The 19387-nt window shown below is 44.8% G+C and overlaps 1 protein-coding gene across 2 annotated transcripts in view; it reads left to right on the forward strand.

Annotated features, from left to right (window-relative positions):
• ADPRHL1 (ADP-ribosylhydrolase like 1) overlaps positions 1 to 10245 on the forward strand; it is a 34623-nt gene extending 24378 nt beyond the window's left edge. Inside the window, exon 8 of one of the 2 annotated variants that reach the window (XM_048956791.1) lies at positions 6 to 10245. In XM_048956791.1, the coding sequence (XP_048812748.1) occupies positions 6 to 4746 (4741 nt within the window). In that variant the 3' untranslated portion in view covers positions 4747 to 10245. The remainder of the gene's footprint in view (positions 1 to 5) is intronic. The other variant, XM_048956947.1, reaches the window with a different exon arrangement.
• Positions 10246 to 19387: the final 9142 nt, after the last annotated feature.

Consider the following 19387-nt stretch of genomic DNA (forward strand, 5'->3'; position numbering starts at 1 on the left):
TGCAGCACCAAAAGCAGTAACTCTTGTGGAGATAAGATGCTGATAGACCCTTTGGTGCTGAAGAAGAAGCTCAATAGGATGGTGACAGAGCAAGGGGCCTTTGCTGTCCTCAGCAGCCTGCTGCTGTACGTCACCGAGCTTGCCGCCTGCGACCCGCAGCTCAGAAGCAAGAGGACAAAATGGGAGGAAGGTAAAGAAAACCAGGTGAGTTGCAAACAGTCATCTCCAGACTCAAACAGGGGCCGTTACCCTACCCGATTCCAGCTACTGCGGTCCAGATTTCTGAACAACAATCGCGAGCCTTATGTCAAAAAAAGAAGAGAAGTTGGTAAATTGGTCATTAAAGAGAGGCTATGGGTGAACAGGGCTAGCAACAAATTAGAGAGAAGAGGAGATGGAAAGGCTGCAGAAGAGGATGAAGACACGGTGCCCACTGAGAGGGTCAGGTGGGGCAGCGTGAGTGGGAAAAACACAGTGAAGAACATTTTGAAGAAATTTTTGGCTGCCGAAGAAAAAGAAGACAAGGAAAAGATTCCCATCTGGAAAAAGAAAGGGCCAAACAGCAGCTTGCCAAAAATAGTAAACAGGAGCTCAGTCCTGTCCAAGCTGAAGGAGCAGTTTGAGCAAAGCTCCCTCTGTTCAGCCACAGAGGTGAAAGCATCACTCTTGCGCAAAGGTGAGAAAAAGACAAAAACCCTCCCAAGCAGAAAAGCTATCCGTAAGCCAGAGGTCAGAGTACTGCGCATGGCAGCACTGGCAGCCACAGACATAAACAGTCCGGAGTCCCAGTACTTAGTGTGCTCCATGGTGCCAGTGCCCAGACTCAGCATGGCTACCGAAATTAACCATCCATGGAGTTGGTCAAAAAATAACGCCACGATGCAGCCTTGTGATCACAACACAGGGCTGAAGGAAAAGGGGAATTCTGAGAGAAAGCCTGATGAGAACAAAACATCACTACATGCAGCAGAGGACACGGAGGACAAAGAAGAACCAGTGGCACCCAAAGAGATGCCTCATGCAAAGGACAGTGCTGAGACCAGTACAGATTCCTCAAGGCAAGGACCTCATTTCAATCCTAGTCTAGAAAGCTCTTTTTCCATCTGCAAAAATAAAGCCCTTGCAGACTGTGATGTTCTCTCATCTGAACATAATCTAGATCGCGATAGGAATAAATTATTAGCTGGGCCTGATACATCTTCACTAATGAGGACTACCAAGGCTGTGCAACATGTCAAGGATGACAGCCCACCTTCTAATGTACCTTACTCTAGCACAGCTGAAGGATTCAGTGAACTAAGTCCTCAGGATACTAAAACAGGCGAGATTCCCAAAATAATTATGCATGTATACAGTTTGGAGGAAGCTGACCAAGATTTGACAGAGCCAGAAAAGGATCCTTTCTTTGCAGGCCAAAAATATTTCCCAGAGCAGAAAGTACTGGAAAATACCCTTCCATTTTACTCTCCAGGAGATCAAGCACTTTGTGAAGTTGAGCCTCCAATGCAGGATCAACACCTAAGCCATATAACACAAGCTGCCAACAAAAGGCCACTAGCAGTTCAGAAAGAGGCACCAGGTTTAAGAGGCAAAGGTTCCAAGGAAGAAAAAAAAGGAGAGAAATATCATAGTGAAGACAAAATGTACTCTACTTCTAGCAAAAATTATAGTGAGATCTCAGCTACAAAAGAACAGGAGAACAAAATGCCCAACTGCCAAATGCAAAATGAACCCCAAACCAAGCAGCCACAGCCACCTCAAATGCCCAGCCTAGAAAATCACTTCAGTAATTCCAGTGCTGAGATATCAAATCCAGATGCAAATCAGACCAAACCCACACTTTCCTCAAGTGATCTCCAGGAGCAGAAATCTGGTGCTGTAGAAGAACACATCCCTTCTGACTGGGATAGGAAAGAAGGCCCTTTGCCAAATGAGTTTGTGAGGCACAGGTTGTACTTTGTAGATGAGGATCTTAGGGAGGACCAGTTACCTTCTTCAAATGTGATGATGAGTCCTTCAAACAATGGAGTCCTGGACAGGAGTACCTTCACTGACCTGGAGACGTGTTACAAACCATCTAACAGTTTCATTGAATGTGAAGAGACCACTGCAGATGAGCTGCCATCGCCTGACTCCGAAGTATGGCTGACACCTTCATCAAACCCTGTAACAACACTAACAAGTGGGATTGTAGGACAAAGAATCCATTACACGCTTGGAAATTCCCCAGCCCTTCCACCTACTGGTCTGGTAACACCGGAAGCTGGTGGTGTAGATGATGAGTATGCCAGTCGTGGCTCTGAGAAGCATCCACCACCCTCTTCAGGTGAGTCAGCAGTACATGAAAACAATGCTGCAGTGGAGAAGAAAACTGCCTGTGATTTTAATAACCAGCCACTGTCCCCAAATCACTCAACAGAAAACGAATATGCTGCAGCTGAAGAGACAATTACTTGTCAGAGCCTTGAGAACAGTCTTTCATTTTCAACTAAGAAGATAAGAAAACATGCAAATAAAACTGTGTTAGCAAGAAATCCCCTGTTACCCTTGGAGAAGAATCAAACGCAGATTTCAGATGATACCCTGAAGCAAGGAAGTGATGTGTTGGAAGAGAACCTGTTTCCTTCATCTGAATTGGTGTCAGGCCAAAAGAAGTGTGCAAAAGGTACTGAGAATGTCTCCAAACATGAAAAGCGTAAGCCTTTGTCTTCAGACAATGACACGAAGCATGGCAATGATAGGATGGAGACAGAGGAAAGAGAAGAGCCAGATGTCTTGTATAAATCTGAGCAGGAACAAGTATTAACAAGTGATTTGATGGATCACAAAAATAACTTTTCAAGTGGGAAGAATGCTCATAGTCCTCAAACATCCCAGTGGCCTCCCTCAGAGCATGACACCAACATTCAAGGAGTGAAAAGTTCTGGGCATGGTTTGAAGTGCCGAACACCTTCTAGAGATTTCATTAAACGTGAACATGATATGACAGTAGATGGAAACATCTGCAGCAATAACAAGAAACACCAGCTGTCCTTGTCAAGCGAACCAACGAGACACACAAATGACACTGCGGGAAAAAGAAACATAAAGTTGAACTTCAAGGATTATTCAGCGCTGCCAAGAAATACAGCAAGACATGATGATGAGACCAGTGATGAGGAGAATACCTTTCGAGATATGAAAGATAATACAGTGCAGCATGAAAAGAGTTTTGAAGGAGAGAGAAATACTTCATACGATCCTAAAAAGCAAATGCCATCATCAAGTCCTCTGGTAAAACGAGACAAGAAATTCTCCCCTCTAGACACACGGCAAAAAAAAGCACCAGGTGACTCTGTAAAGCCTGAGATTAAGTTGGCTGAAAAAAAGACTAAACACACCTCTGAGAAGCCCCAGTCACCTTCTTCAAACACAGTGGAGAGACCTCAGGAAAGAAATTCTTCAGCAGAGAAGAAGCAAAAGGCACTGGAAGCAGATGATGTCCAGTCACCTGAAACAAAAGCTGTAACAGGAGATGATGAACACCAGCACCAGAGGCAGCACCAGTTACCTCTTTCAAGTAAATCAGCAAAGCCTGGGAAAAACATTCCAGGAGGAGAAAAACAGCAAAAAAGTTCTGAGGATTTCACAATGCCTGATAGCAATGCAAAAGAGAAGAAGAAATTTCTTCGTCCCAGGAAGTACCGATCAGTATCATCAGAGACAGCGGTTTTGCCCCAAGAAAAGCATTCTCCAGATCAAAAGCAACAAACATCAGCTACTGAAGGCTTTAAGAAGCCTGAAACTAATGTTGTCAAAGAAAAAGATGAAGAGCCAAATTCTGAGCTCCTGACACCTCCTTCAAACAAAGAGGTGAATTTCAAAGAAAAAAACTCTTCAGGAGATAGGAAGCAGAAGACTCCAGTAGCAGGGGATGTCATGCCACCCAAAACAAAGGTTGCAAAAGAGGATGATGAACACCAGCGCTCTGGGAACCAGCAGATACTTCCCTTGAATAAACCAGCAAAGCCTGGGAAAAAGACTCCGTGGGAAGAGAAACAAGAAACTGTAATTGAAGGTTTTAGAAAGCCTGACGCAAAGGCTGTAAAAGATAAAAGCAAAGATCCAGGTCCTAGGATGCGCCAGGCCTCATCCCCAGATCTGTTGTTGAAGCGCCAAGAGAAGAATGTCACAGCCAAAAAGAAACCATCAACACCACCATCTGATAAAAAAATTATGGATAGAACTGGTATTACAGAGGAAAGGAGTGGGCCCCGGGGAGCAGAGGAATACCAGCGACAGCCTTCAGATAAGATAGGGAAGCACAGCACTGATAGCTCAGGAAGAGGTGACTCTGAGAACTATCGAACTGTTTTGCCAAGTGATGGTGTAGAATCTAAAAGCAATTCTGTCCCCAAGGAGACCAATTTGTCTAAAACAGAGAAGTCCTCCAAATCATCCCTATCGCGTGGTGCATCAAAATGTGATGACAGCCCTACTGAAAACAGAAAAAAGCAGCCTGGATTCAAGAAGTACCGAGTACTGTCATCAAAGGGTTTGGTGAAGGATGAGGGAGGCACTGCTGGAAGGGAGGCTAGCTGGCAGGCAGCTGGCACAGCAAGTGGCAGAAAAGCAGAGCTGGAGGACTGCTCCAAAGCAGCACCATTCTCCAAATACACAGTGGAAAGCTACAGTGAAGGACCCTTAGATTCTTCTTTTAAACCACTGATCATTAGAGTAACTGACACGTTTAAACATCACAGCTAAAAAATACCGTTGCAGCTTAAGTGAGACCTTACAACTAATTGTGCCACTGATTTGCTCAATCTTTCTTTCTTCCTTTACTCTCTGGGGCATTACGTTATCACTTTTTAATCACAAGGACATTGATGTGCATCTGTCTGAGCTGGGCTTTTTTCTTTCCTAACATTAGCCTGAAGACATGAATTAAATTAATCACTGCAAGCGAATTAGCTAATCACTGAATTAATCATCAGTTTATAAATTAAATATGAGAGGGGCTTTGAGATCGGTGTGAATTCAGTCCTGCTCCAGACTCCCTGTACTAACTAGTGGGTTTTGTTTGTAACAAAGACAACTCTTCAGAGTGAGCTCTATCTGTATTTACGTATTCTAATGAAAACCTGCTCGTACTTCTTCCAGGAATGGTGGTAAGCGGTGTCAGCTTTAATTATGTCAAAAAGCGCTTGTTCCTGGCTCTGCCTTTTCACCAGTTAATAGGGGCTGTTGGTCTATGGCTGCATTGAGTGGCACTGCTAGCCACTCAATGGCTAGTAGGGAGGGAAGGAAGGGGGAAATGTCTGTGAAAAATCCTGAAAGGACATTGATGCTACAATGGGATTTACTGTGAATGCAAACGTTCAACCTCGCGAATATTGTGAAAATAATGATTTAGCCTTCTCTGAAGTTATTTGTACTTTAGTCTTATGCAGCATGCATTGTTGTTGATAGGGATAAACCATTTCAAGTTATTCTTAATAACTGCAGACAAACATGCAACTAGTGTAAGTGTGGAAAGCTCAATGCTGAAAGGCTCTGAGGGACACTCTAGAGGGCCATGTCAGCAGAAGGGGCTGAAGGCCCCGACAGGGGAGCTCAACTTCACCTGAAGTTCTGTCCCCGCTTGGGTCCTTGGGTGTGTGGACACTGCCAGCGCTGCAGCTGGCACCAAAAGTCTTAGCAAGTGCTGATTTTACAGGTTGATGTGACATGGAGCAACAGGAAGCAGCCAGTATAACTGGACATTGTTGATGGGCTGTGGCTTTCTGTGTTTAATGTATATCAGTGGATTCTGTAAAGTGTGCGTGGGACAGACTGTATTATGGAGAAATGAGGATGGAATGGTTCACTGCCCCTCTGCATCTGGTGAATGGTGTTGTAGCAAAGCATTGGCACAGGCTGTCCATGGAGCAGGTGGAGTCACTGTCCTTGGAGGTGGTCAAGAACTGTGTGGATGTGGCCCTGAGGGATGAGGCCCTTGACGGAGCACTGGAACAGGCTGCCCAGGGAGGTGGTGGAGTCTCCTTCTCTGGAGATGTTCAAGACCTGCCTGGATGCCTACCTGTGCGACCTGCTGTAGGGAACCTGCTTTGGCAGGGGGGTTGGACTCGATGATCTCTGGAGGTCCCTTCCAACCCCTACAATTCTGTGATTCTGTGATTCTGTGATGTGGTTAGTGGGCATGGTGGGGATGGGCTGGTTCTGTGATTCTGTGATTCTATGAAAGCTGTGACAGAGAGATGTTAGAACAAAACTCTCCCATGCACTCCAGGAGTGCTTTTAGCACTATTTTATATTAGCACTCTTTGCCTATAGTGGCAACTTGGGGTATTTAAAGGCATGGCCTGAAGAGTCAATTAATTTTTTCCCCAGTCATCCGTGCTCAAAAAGCCAATTCAAACTCCAATCTTTTAGGTGAAACCAAGCTTCAGGGCTGGTCAAGAAGAGAGTTCTCACGTGCACAGCCCCTCTCCCTTTGCCTGTGCCTCCCCTTGGCTTTTTCAGATGCTATTCTGCAGCACATTGCCCCAGCGGCACAGCTGCTGCTCTGTCCCTGGCTGGCAGGGTGCCTTGACCTGCAGCAGTCAGGCAGTGAGGATGCAGGTGAGCTGGTAGCACACAAGGAGCAAATCCATTTGCTGGCGTAATGCACTCAAGTCAAATAGGTGACAGACAACTGGGCTGTCCAGGGGACACTATCAGGAGGGATTAGGGACACATGTCCCTTGGCTACCAGCATGGCTTAGGATTTGATTTCTTGCCCACAACATGCCACAAATTAGGCTTCCTGGCACCTGCAGGCTCATAAAATGAGAATCACATTTGTATAAGAGACTGGTCCTCAAAAGAGAGGCTATAGGGAATTTATCACTTGTACAATGCTGCCCTTCTGCATGGTGGTGTATGTCATCCTCGCTGCTTTTATGGGCTGGCACATGTAAAGGACTTTGTGCTAAGCCTAAGCTCTGATTTACGTTTTGTTGTACATGATTTCATTTCCCATTGGAGAAAAGCCCTTACAACAAGCCCTTGCACCAGCAAGTATATTCTGTGAGCTGGCCTTTTGCAACAGCAGAAAGACTTGCTTGTTGGTACAAGAGAAGCCATTTTTATTATTCTCATTTTAATCTTTCAAAAGAAATCTAAGTGCTTTTTTCTTGTTGTTGCCCTTTTTTCCCACCTGAGAGACGGCTGCCTTGTGACAAATGAAAAGCTTCTGTCCAGCAGGAAGTTAACTGTGTGAGCAGCACGTGCCACCTGCACTTCAGACATGACGGACTGGCACCAAATGCATCCTTAAAAAATGAGTATTTGAGTATTTAAGTATATAAATATTTAAGAAAGAGAAAGATAGGAGGACGACGCACATCAACATCAGCTATAGCAGAAACTGCAAACGGGCAGGCTCAAACCCTGCTGCAACCCTTGCCCAAAAGCAATATACAACAGAAGGTAAAAGTTTTATTCCCCACTCCTAACTCCAGTCCCCTGGAGGGCTCCTTCAGCATGTGGGTGATGCTCTGTGCCCCTGTTCATGGAAGAGGTAGTGAGGGAGCCCTCCAGGGTTTCACCATGTCTAATCAGGATCGAAGAGTGCTGCAGCTCCTGCAGGCACATTTCCTGGCTTTTGCAGTTCTGTGTGACGGGTGTAATTTGTACAGTTCTTTTTCCACACTAAACAACAGCTTTCTGCTCAACTAAAAAACAGTGAAAGCAAACATCCCTTGTGGTCATTGAGGGCATTGTGTCCTTAGCTCTCACTGAATGTAGAAAGGTATTATTATTCTTAATATTTTTGCCATTTTTGATAATGCTTCCTTGAAGCCCTGGCTTAGCAATAGATTGTGTCAACTAAACGGACCTCAGCTGAGGATACTGGGCTGTCCAGGCTGGAGGAGGCCAAGAGACAACCTGATTACTTTCCACAGCTCCCTGAGGAGGGGAAGCAGACAGAGGTTCTGGGCTCTGCTCATGGGAATTAATGGCAGGATGCAAAAGAATGGCAAAAAGCTGCACCAGGGACAGTCAGACTGGGCATTGGGCATTAATTTACTATGAAGGTGGTCACACATTGGGACAGGCTTCCTAGAGAGGTGGCTGATGCCTTGTGCCTGGCAGCGTTCTAGAGGAAGGGTTCATGGTCAGTGGAGGGCAGAGATCAGGGCAGGCAAAGAAACCATGCAGGCTCCCACCAGCAGCAGAGTTCAGTAAATCATTTTAGATTATTACGTCCTCTCTAAGTAGACCACAGTGAAAAGCTTCCCCAGCACTTCACTTCAGCAATATACCTCCCAGTAGTGAGCAGTAGTATGGAAATCACAAAAGATTGACTTGGGTATTTGGATATTGAGCTATTTGAATAGCCAAGGCTGGACCCCAAACACCTCCACATTGAAGTGCTCACACAGTCAGTGTGCCTCCTACTGCTGAACATGTGGCCGTCATCTCTAGCTCATCCTCTCACATTTCTGATTGAAGAACAAACAACTCTCTTTGGTCCCCAAAACCAGAAGCAGGTCAAGTCCTGCTCTGGATATGTCCCTTGCTCACCCTCCTTCTCTGTCTCTCTCTTTCTCTTTTTCTTTTAACAGAGAAACTAATGACTAAGACTAATGCTGTAGCACAGGGCACAGCCAAGCCCCCTCAAAATTAGAAAATGTGTCCTTAATTTTCTCCAGACCTCCAAAGAGAGAAGAAATGACTGTCTCAGTGATTCTCCTTCATTCCAGGTTGTTCAAAGGCAACAAATATTTGACAAATCCACACTTAAGGCTAAGGTGTGAAGCAGCTTGGTAATTTAGCATCTTCTTCTACAGTTCTGCCTCAATCTTTAAAAGATTGTGCACAACAAAAAATGATAGAGGCTGAGAATTAAAGCTGCAGTTGTACATTTTTGTATTGTCAGTGGAGCCAGCAATAGAAGTACTGAAAAGCATATTGAAAAAGCATATTGAAAATCTCATATTAAAATGCAACTTCCCACACCATTTTTAGCTTTTTTCCCTGTCCACCTGTAGTCGGCAGGTAATAACACAATGGTGTCACTCAGTGCCTCTGGGCAGCATCCCTTCCAGCCCTGATGCCACAGATGCATCTCTCGGCTGTGGAAACGCTCCATCTAGTGGCTGAATTTGTGCAGCAAGTGATGAGCGAGCATGGAGGAGCACGGAGCGAAAGTCGCTCGGTAGTAGAAAGAGTAGGGAACTGGAGGGAAGCATTTCTTCTCTTCTTCCCATCACTTGAGGGACTGCGCACTATCCAGAAGGATCACATCTCCTGTCACTGTTTCTGACTTGCCCCTAACTGCCTCCATTGCTTGTATTCTGCCGAGCTGCAAGTGCAAGAACAGTTTTGCAGAACGGTGTGATCCTCACTTGACAAGCAGCATGACAGCAGGCTTCTGGAGTGTGTGCGATGCAGAATACTGCTGTCAGGTATGATGTTTTCAGTGGTGGCAAGTGAATATGGATGTCCCAAATGGGATACAGTCACCTATACCAATAAAAAGGCTCCAAACTACAGAACTGGTGTGCAGAAACCAGCCTGTGGGTGAATGCAGACAAAGCAGGCTACTTTTAACATGAAGAAGTACAGTAATATCCCACAGACCTCACAGCATTCTGGCCTGCCCCCCAGCAATTATTGCAGCAGTCCTTCTGGCCCTTGCAGAGCAGTGAGAGAATTTTGACACAGCTGAGATGCAAACCAAAGAGAAAGTGAGTGCTTCCTGTCACTGTGCTCCCCAGAGCTTCTGGAAATAAAGAAATAAAACTGTTGGATGCTGCAGAGCCAGTCCATCCTTGTCAGGAAACAACCACATTTAGTTAAGCTACATCACCAGAGTGAACTACAAATAGGATTTGTGCAGACACAGTGGGCTGTGAGCACACAGCTCTGGCTTGCTAGTTCTGGCTACTGAGATCTTTAATTCTTTTAAAGAATGGGAACGATGTGGGCAGCAGTGATCCAAGAGTCCAGATGGGGTCCCACTGAATGTGTCTCAACTCTAAATACCTCCAGACTGAAGGAAATTATCGCAGAAGAACGGAAAATCCCAAAAGGCATCTTCTTTATTAACTCATTCAAATTATACCCCTCATGTAACAAGAAAGTCTGTACCATTGCCATGTCATACGGATTCCTTAATAAAACTGTTTTCCTTTGTATACGGGCTATTTATTTGTACCACTCAGTCATATTTGTGTGTCAAGAAGATGAAAATAATAAAACCATACCAACTACTGATCTTGTCTGCATTCTGTCATTATAAAGGAAGGGGCATGAGAAACAAATACAAAGAGTGCCTGTGCGTTCCTCATCAGTATGCAAACCTTTCTCCTTTTGCCCAAGAGAGCTGCTACAAGCCCGAGTTTCGTATGGGACAGCTGGGAATAGGTATAAAGCACACAGCATTAGTTATGCAAATGCTTTGAAAAGAGGCTTTGAAAAGAGCATGGTACACCTCGCTTCCTGGTTCCCGCCAGTTCCTCAGATCTGAGCCTTGAAAATGCAGCGTGGTACAACCACCTCTGCCCTCTAGGGTGACCTTTAGGCAAGTCTGAGGCTGCCCTGTGAGAAGTAAACCCTGGGGCTACTCCATCTCCTGCCCAAACTGAGCCCTTCCTCTGCTCCTGCAGAGAGAAAGGAGGGCTCTAGCTGAGGGTTCACTTTGTTGCACCATCCAGGTTATCAGGCTAGGGGATGAGGGGCCGGAGGAGCAGCCCTGCAGAAAGGGATCTGAGGCTTCTGGCAAGTTGAATGTGAGTAGCAGTGTGCCCTGGCAGCCAAAGGCCAGCCGTGCCCTGGGGTGCACCAGGCCCGGCACTGCCACCGGGCAAAGGGAGCAGCTGTCCTGCTCTGCTCTGTGTGTGCTGCCTCACCTCCAGCACTGCGTGTGGGTTTGGGTGCCACACGTAAGGACACAACACTGTTAGAGCGTGCAAAGGAGGGCTGTGAAAGTGCAGAAGGGTCTGTAGGGCAAGGTGTGTGAGGAGCGGCTGAGGCCCCTGTGTGTGCTCAGCGCAGAGCAGAGGAGCTGAGGGGAGGCCTGATGGCGGCTGCAGCTCCTCCCAGGGAGCGGAGGGGCAGCGCTGAGCTCTGCTCTGTGTGACAGCGACAGGGCCCGAGGGAACGGCATGGAGCTGTCAGGGGAGGGCAGCTGGGGGTCAGGGAAAGGGGCTGCACCACAGCGCCGTGGGCATGGCCTCAAGCTGCTGGAGTTCAATGCTTTCTCCTTCAGAAACACAAGTACAAACCAAAAATCAGCTGTTGGCGAGTCTTACAGGCTGAATTACGATGAGACATGCTTCCACTTCCTAGAGGCTGAAAAACTGGCTCGTCTTCACTTCCAAAGGCAGTGAGATCACTGCAGTCCATTAAAATTCCTCTTTGAGTGCCTTGTGACTGATGAAGGATTGTAAGAGTGTGTTAAGTCAACCAGTATGACACCACCTGAAGCTCTGGCAGCTCTCACTGGGCTGCACCTCACCACGTGGCTGCCCTTGGTGTCATCATGTAGCAGAAGCTACAGGTGGGGGCATGGCCACCAGCAAACCCTTGATAAAAGCCAGAAGAAGCCATGGTAAATAGGGGTGGATTACGTTCATAGTTGTTAGGACCAGCCAAATGTGCTCACAAGCCAAATGTGAGGTGAATTAGGGGCAGGAGGCTGTTTCTCATTAGCATGCTGCATGACAGCATTTAAGGCACAGTTTACAAGCATGATGAAGTCAGGGCTACAGATTCTTTCCTTGGTAATGATTACACATGTTTTCCTTTCAGCAACTTTGAGAGAGCTTCTATTCAAGACTGAGTGAAGCTGACGTTGCCTCAGTGGCCTCAATTTTTAGTGTTGAATGTAAATATATATATATATATATATATATATATATATTAAAATGAGACATTTTACTTTGGATTTGACCTTTCCCTGCTAGTTGGATGTGGCTGTGATTCCTGATCACCATAATAAGATAACTTTCTCCTTGGGATTTATTTAAAATAGATAGAAGCATTTTAGTAATATTCCTCCAGCCTGGCAAAGAAAGCTCAAACTTCCTGAAACGTTGCATTTTGGTATCTTTTCTATCATAAGCAAGGTGTCCCTGAGCTTGTGGGGCTGCTCCGTGCAAGTGGTCTCGCTGACCTGCAGATGGCAGGTTTTCCATTTGAAGATGAGAAAAGCGAAATTGTGTCTTCAAGGGAATCGGAGAACCGAATCCTGTGTCTTAGTTTCAGCTGGGACAGAAGACAAGATAGTAACGAGAAGAGTTAACTCTTCGCCCTCCCTAACGCCTCCCTCATGATTGAAGGATGTGGGATAGGATAAGAAAGGATAGGATAGGATACGGCCCTGTAGATAGCAATAAAAGGACTGGCTGCAAATGAAACATGACTGTAACGGAAAGGGGGAACTTCACCACCCACTTCAGCAGCATCTACAGGCTACAATCTACATAGCACAGAATCATTAAGATTGCTTTTCCAGGAGGTGCAGTAAGGGTATATGATCATCCCAATATAATTTCGTTTTCTTGTTCCCTTAATGGCTTTTATTAATCCACCAACATGAAGTAAGGTACTCATATTGACTGACTGACCTGAAGTCTCCACAGCAACACCAAGGTGCAACACCAAGATTTGAGGAGTGATTTTCCACCAGGAGGTCAAAAATGTTGAATCTGGTCACCAAATATTCCTAGGAAAACATGGTTTCCATATCTGTTTTTCATAATCTACGTCTGTATTTTAATCTCATCTAATTCACCAAACAGCTATTAAAATGTAAAGTTGAAAAGAGTACTTCTAATACATGCAAAAAGGCATGTTTTTCCCCAACTGCCCAAATGGAAACTCTGCTTGCCCAATCTCATCTTCTGACACACGCATTTCCCATTGCTGGCTTCCCTCTCATCCTTTCTACTTTCCTACCTTTTCTTTTATATTTCAGTCCTGTCCAAAGGCTACAAAATGAGGCTGGAATGTGAATAAGATATTTCCAAGAAGCATAGAGAATGTGCTCCATGGGTCAGATTTTCCATTTACTTTTCCATAAAGATTTCTGAGCCCTCCCAAGAGCCACATGTTCAGGGGTGTCTTTCCAATATGCGGCTAGTCATTAATTCCTGGGAAAACCCCTAAAACAAACAAAGCATTCAGTAACGCAGTAGTGTTTCCATTTTGAAGTTTCACTGTTGAAAAAGGCAGACATTCAAAAAAACATTTTCAAGGTGCTATTTTGACCAGCTTCCCAAATAAGCACACATACTGTGTTCTGGCTGCAAATTTCAAACTTGATGACAATTTGATGACCATGTGCATATAACATTTTGGAGGGGGGGGGGGCTTTTTCTATTCCTTCTGTTCTCCAGTGAATAACTGGATATGCAGTATTGGTTTCTCAGCTTCTGGACCATAAACCCATAGCAATCAGCTGCAGGGCAGAAGAAGCTGGAAGTTTTCTGCAGCACCATGATGGGATAAGTGCACAGCAAATGTGAAGTGGTGAGGAAAAGGAACAGCTTTTCAGTCTCTGCTCAGAAGGTCATGTTGTTTGCAAAGAGCATCCTCAAGCCTCCTGCTATGCACAGGCTCTGCTTCATTTCTATGAGTTCATAGCTTGTCTTTGACCCCACAGCTGTCTGTGGACAGAGAAGGGGAAAAGCTAAGGGTGTTAAGGGAAATCCCTTTGCATGCATAGCATGTTGGGCTGGAAAAAAAGAAAAAGCATTTTTGCCTGACCAAACCCACTTGCCTTGCTGTAAGGCTCACTGTGCCATTACCAATGATTTTCCCAGCATATGTAAGGCTTCCTGGCTCAGCTGAAAATGAAGATACTGTGGGGTTTTCAGAGTACAAGAGCCCAGCATCTTAGAGTCGCCAACACATGGATCAGTCTTCTTTTATGCTTTATAGGATGGAGATCATTCACCTGCTGCCCAAGATTACTGCTCATAAGAATAATCCTGTCACTCCCACAGTGTGGTAAGAGGCCTGGGAGGAGAACAGCACCACAGCTTGCTGCTTCAGGGCAAGGGTTTTTGGTGCAGTAGGATCAGAGGCCAGGCTGACCACAAACCAAAAGAGACCAAGGGACTCTGTCAAACACCAACCCCCTGTGTTTCAGAGGACCTGGCTCTCTCTTTCCATTTCCCATACTGGAAATGATGAGAGGATGTTTTGCTGAAACTGCCAAACAAATCCACAGTGATTTTAAGGCCTTTTTGACATTTCCATATGTCTTCAGTAGTTTTCCAGCTGCAGACATTGATCAAAGCACTCCCTGTCCCACGCTGCTTGCCGTGGAGTCTGCGTGCTCCAGCCACCACAGGTGCTCAGAGCTGCTTTAACCAGTCTATGTTATCACTTATGAACATCCTCACCCATCTGTTTGATAGAAATTAAAACTGTGAATTGCTGAATGCCTACTTGGCAAACACCTTGAGAGCTGCATATGATGTCGCTGGCTCTAGAAGTTTGGTTGTCTATGTTGGCAGCCATTAGTGCCGCTGGTGTGCACATCAGGTCCCCTAAAAATAGCAGTGTTCAACTCAGAGCTGCAAACCCCGGATGCAACGGCTCCCTGTGGTGTTCTGACTCACCAGTTCTCACACTTGTCACAGAGGGATTTTGTCTCTCAACGAATAGCTTCTACTACTCTTACCCCACTACCCCGCTCTAACAGTACAGACCGTTGACACAGTCACTCTCTTGAAATGCAATCAGGGAGGGGGACCCAGATGCCTTTGGTCTTTTAGTTTAATTAAAGGTAAGTGCTAAAAAAGAAATGGCAAGACATGCATCCTGCGTGTCCTTGTAATCAACCTTTCAGCATCCGCAGTTATGCTCTTTGCAATCATCTGCTGCAAATTTCCCAAATGTTATTTGATGTTTCTCTGGTGGTTTTCAAAAGTGCTCAGCAAGAAATGCCAGATGTACTCTGGTGCAGAGCATCCAAAGGTAGCTTTGCATGTCAGCGAAGCGTGAGTCGACAAAGCCAATTATAGACAGAGAAACATGATTACAAAAGATACCAAAGGGTGCTCAGAAGGAGAAATAGACCATCAGAAAGCTAAAAACAGCTATTGGTGCTTATGTAAGTGTTACCTAATCGTTATTTCTTCCCAGAAAACAGTACATCATGGCTGTCTCTTGTCTTGGTACAAGTGTCCTCTTGGCGAGGGCTCCCTACAGCAACTGTGAGATTTCAAAGTGTTGTTTATTATCACCACATAAGCTTGACTGCAAGGATCAGTGACAGATTTCTACAGTGGGAACATGCTCAGTACTGCCAGAGACAGGCTGTCGCTGCTGTGGGAAATACAACACCTTGCTAAGCTGGTATTTGTTTCACAATAGAAAACACAGTGTGAATATTAACCACCTCTTGCAGTAACCACACATCGAAAAGGCAGCCACCGCAACCAGAAAAGCTACTCGTGTTTTTCCATACAGAAGAGGTCCCAGTCACCCCACTGAATACTGATGGTGTACTTTGAAAGGCTGAATCCTCCCTAGTGCAGGACTCCCTGCAGACTTCTTTGTGGAAACTTTCCCTTTCTTTTTCTTTTCTGAAGCACTCGGTCAGTCTCAGGAAATTCTCAGGATGTTGTCTGTCTTCCTGGGATCTGACCACTTGATTCTCAGCTTGAATACAGGTGCGAGACCTGCAAAGCTTGCTCTTAGCTATGTTTGATTCTATAATACACGGGGAAAAACCTCTCCAGTGCTCTGTAGTGCAATATCCAATGCACCAGCACCTTCTCTATTTGACAGCAAATTGAACAAGTTTCTCTACATGTGTCACAGAATAATATCATACAACATGCAACTCCTTTGTCCTTGATTTCCTTCTTTCCTGAAATACAAAGTATAATTGTGGCTGTATCTTCACATTCAAAATCTGTCTTGCTTTAGCATGTAGCCTGAAGAGCTCCATTGCAGGAGCAATGACGACTTGGCTTTGGAGCTGCACATTGGAGCTGAAGAGAAAAATCACCTTCACAGCTTAGGTGAAGGCCTTAAGATTTTTACATGCTGTAGAAGAGCCATCTCCTCTCCCTGAGTGACTTGCTCACTGGCTGGTCCTGTGCTGCTCTGGCTGTTTGAGCCCCAAGAACTGAGTCAGTCTGGAGCAGAGAACTAGAAGTGGCTGAGAGAGGCATGATGAATACTCAGCCTCGGCCTCCTGGCACCCACGGCTTCCGTGAGGCTGAATCTCACCTTTCTTTGGTGAAAGCTGTTTCATTTACACAAAGATATTTTGGGGCTGCTTAGTCTGGGGAACTGGAGGCTGAGGGGAGACCTTATTGCTCTCTTCAGATACCTCAAAGGTGACTGCAGTGAGAGCAGGATTGGTCTTTCTCACTGGTGACAGGTGACAGGACGAGGGGAAATGGCCTCAAGTTGTGCCAGGGGAGGTTTAGGTTGGATATCAGGAGAAACTTCTTTAGAGAAAGGGTTGTTAAGCACTGGAATTGGCTCCCCAGGGAGGTGGTTGAATGCTGCACACATCCCTGGATGTGTTTAAAAACCATTTGGATGTGGTGCTCAGGGACATGATTTAGCGGAGGGTTGTTAGAGTTAGGGTAGGATGGTTAGCTTGTGGTTGGACTCCATGATCTTTAAGGTCTTTTCCAACCTGAGCAATTCTATGATTCTATAAAGAAAGATTAAATACCCAGATGTCTATGTTTCTCAGCAAATTTTGTACAGGACATATATGCATTTACTGCAATGCATGAAGTTAAGCTTGAGATATATTTCCAGAACAGTGTTAGCTAAGAGAATTGCAGCTGGAATTACTTTTGTATTCATTCTTTGGCATGTAAAATGATTTTACACGTAGGTACAATGGGGAAGTAGAATCCGAGTGGGGCATAACTTATGGGTTCTACTGGCCCCTCTAAGGCTTTCTACAGCAGGCTAAACTGTAGTGGTCTAACTCAGGCTATATTATTTTTGTACTGGGGTAAGTTGATTTACATCTATAAAGGGATTGTAACTATGGCAGTGATGGTCAATTTTTCATCAGCTTCTACTAAGAAGATGCTTACACTTTTGCAACCATGTGAAAAACTCGACTTTGCATAGATCAGGAAAGCTAATTAGCCTAAAGCATGTTTAACTGTGCTCGGGTATTTCTCAATTGCTCATGTAGGACTGCTGGTGACGAGATGCCATAGAAAAGGAAATCATTATACAAAATAATGGTATTGTAGTTACTGACAATAAAATTATTGAAAAAAATGTTGCTGAGAAATATGAAAAAATAGAAATACAATGTACCTGCTGCAGAAGCTGTTCAACTGTGCATCACCATCATGCACAATGACTGCTATGGCTTACTGGAAATTAACAGCAAAATAAATTGTAGTATTTTCCTAAATTCACACATAACTAAGATACATTTTCTTGGGTGAAAAAATAGCTAGTGTATTGCTGACACTAAGCTACACTTTCAGTGGAGAAAGGAATCAAACAGCTGGCTGAGTACATTTTTGTAACAATATGTGTATTGTGCAAACTGTGGAAGTAGCAAAACGTTGAAAATAGTTTGAAAATAGTTTTCAGTGCTGTATATCCCTTCTCAGTTTGATGACTTTGTGACAGGAAAGAACAATATCAGAAAAGCCCAAAATATGAAATGAAATTTAAGTCATTTGAATTTTAATAATGCATCAGATAGAAATTTGTACATCAAATGATTGCGTGTAAATGCCTGTAATGATAATCCTGGTTTATGTTTATGGAATAGGCTATTGTTGAAGCATTTGTAATGAATCTTTGGAGGAGTCCTAGCTCAGCAGAAAGCCAGGAGGTTTGCCTTTGCTTGTCACAGACATGGCCAAGTGTAATATCACGGTATGTATGCAGTGAGGGAGCACTCAGATGAAACCCTGTCCCAGCCAGCAGATCTGGGAACTGCCAGGCACGGTACCTTCACAAACTCACCAGGGACAGGAAAGAAAAAGGAGGTGGGAGAAGTAAGAGGGAGTCATTGTCCTCTGAGGAATTTCAATATTCAGTTGTAAGTGTTGCACTCGTGCCGACAAAGAAAATTAAACAACACCAGCATGGATTTCAAGTGCTTTCAGCATGCTGCCCATGACCATTCAAGTCATAGACAAACAAAAGTGTACCCTGCCTTGTTGGGTAGAAACAAAACAAAACAAAGCCATCTAGAAAATACTTTGTCAGTCCAAATTGCAATCATGTTTTTTGAAGTAGTGGCCTGACCTAAGCTGGGCTCACTAAGTAAGGAGCCATCATAAACTTCTCATTTGGATCACTTAATTCCACTCTAGATGATCACTGCTCTGTGAGTTACTGACTACTTTCTTGTCTACATCCTAGGAATACTTCCTAACGTTCAAGTACGGTTTCCATACCACCTTTGACATACGCTTTTGCAGTGCTTTTCACACCAAGGGTACTGCCACATTATTTCTCTTTCCCGCTGTTCTCAGCACTGTCTCTTATAGCCTTGAGCCCTCTTGGCTGACGCAGCTGGCGGATGGCAGCCGAGTGCAAAAACTCTTCCACAGAGATTTCTATGGGTAATGTTGATTCTCCAGGCGGCTGTGGTGCTATGCAGCGAGCGTTAGAGCTCCTTTTTATAGCTGCTCATATCAGCATGCTTTGGCTCCCGGGGCCACAGTCACAGTAAGAATCATCAAAAGACTGGCCGTCCGAGACGGCACATGGGACTAGCTATAGCTTGTCCTACCAGCTAGTAACCTGCATTGATGTGAAGCCGTGAAGCCTTCAGGGAAGAGAGGAAGTTATTTTTTTAGCTATGTTTCTCTCCTTGCTATACAGTCTATTCCAAAGTTCAGCGATTGCTGTTGGAACAGTTCACATGAGCAGGTTTAATCAGGCCCACAGACTAGTTATGTAAGCATGACGCAATTTTCTGGGACAGATATATGGAGCAAGTTCAGCATTTCATTACCCGTCCAGATCCTCCATCCATACGTGGGCTGAAGGTTGACAAAACTGGGTAGGCAGGTGGTTAGACATGAACCAAAGGTGTCAGGATGAATTGGCACTCCTTAACCCGGCCAGCTGGATGAGTTGTCTCATTCTGGAGCACGTTGTGCTTAGGCTATGTACACCTCCAGTGATTAAAATCTATATATATATCTCCATTTCTTACTGGATATCTGTATACAGACAAATATGCTTAATTTAAACATTTTTCACCAAGTAAGGAATAGCAAATTTTTGAGGAAGTTGTGGATGTCCCTTCACTGGAAGTGTTCGGTATTAGGTTGGACAGAGCTTTGACTTAATGAAAGATGTCCCTGCCCAAGGCAAGCGGATTGGAACCAGATGATCTTTAAGGTCCCTTCCAACCCAAACCATTATATGATTCTAGGATTTTTTG

Source organism: Lagopus muta, chromosome 1 (genome assembly GCF_023343835.1).
Source record: "Lagopus muta isolate bLagMut1 chromosome 1, bLagMut1 primary, whole genome shotgun sequence".
NCBI lineage: Eukaryota > Metazoa > Chordata > Aves > Galliformes > Phasianidae > Lagopus > Lagopus muta.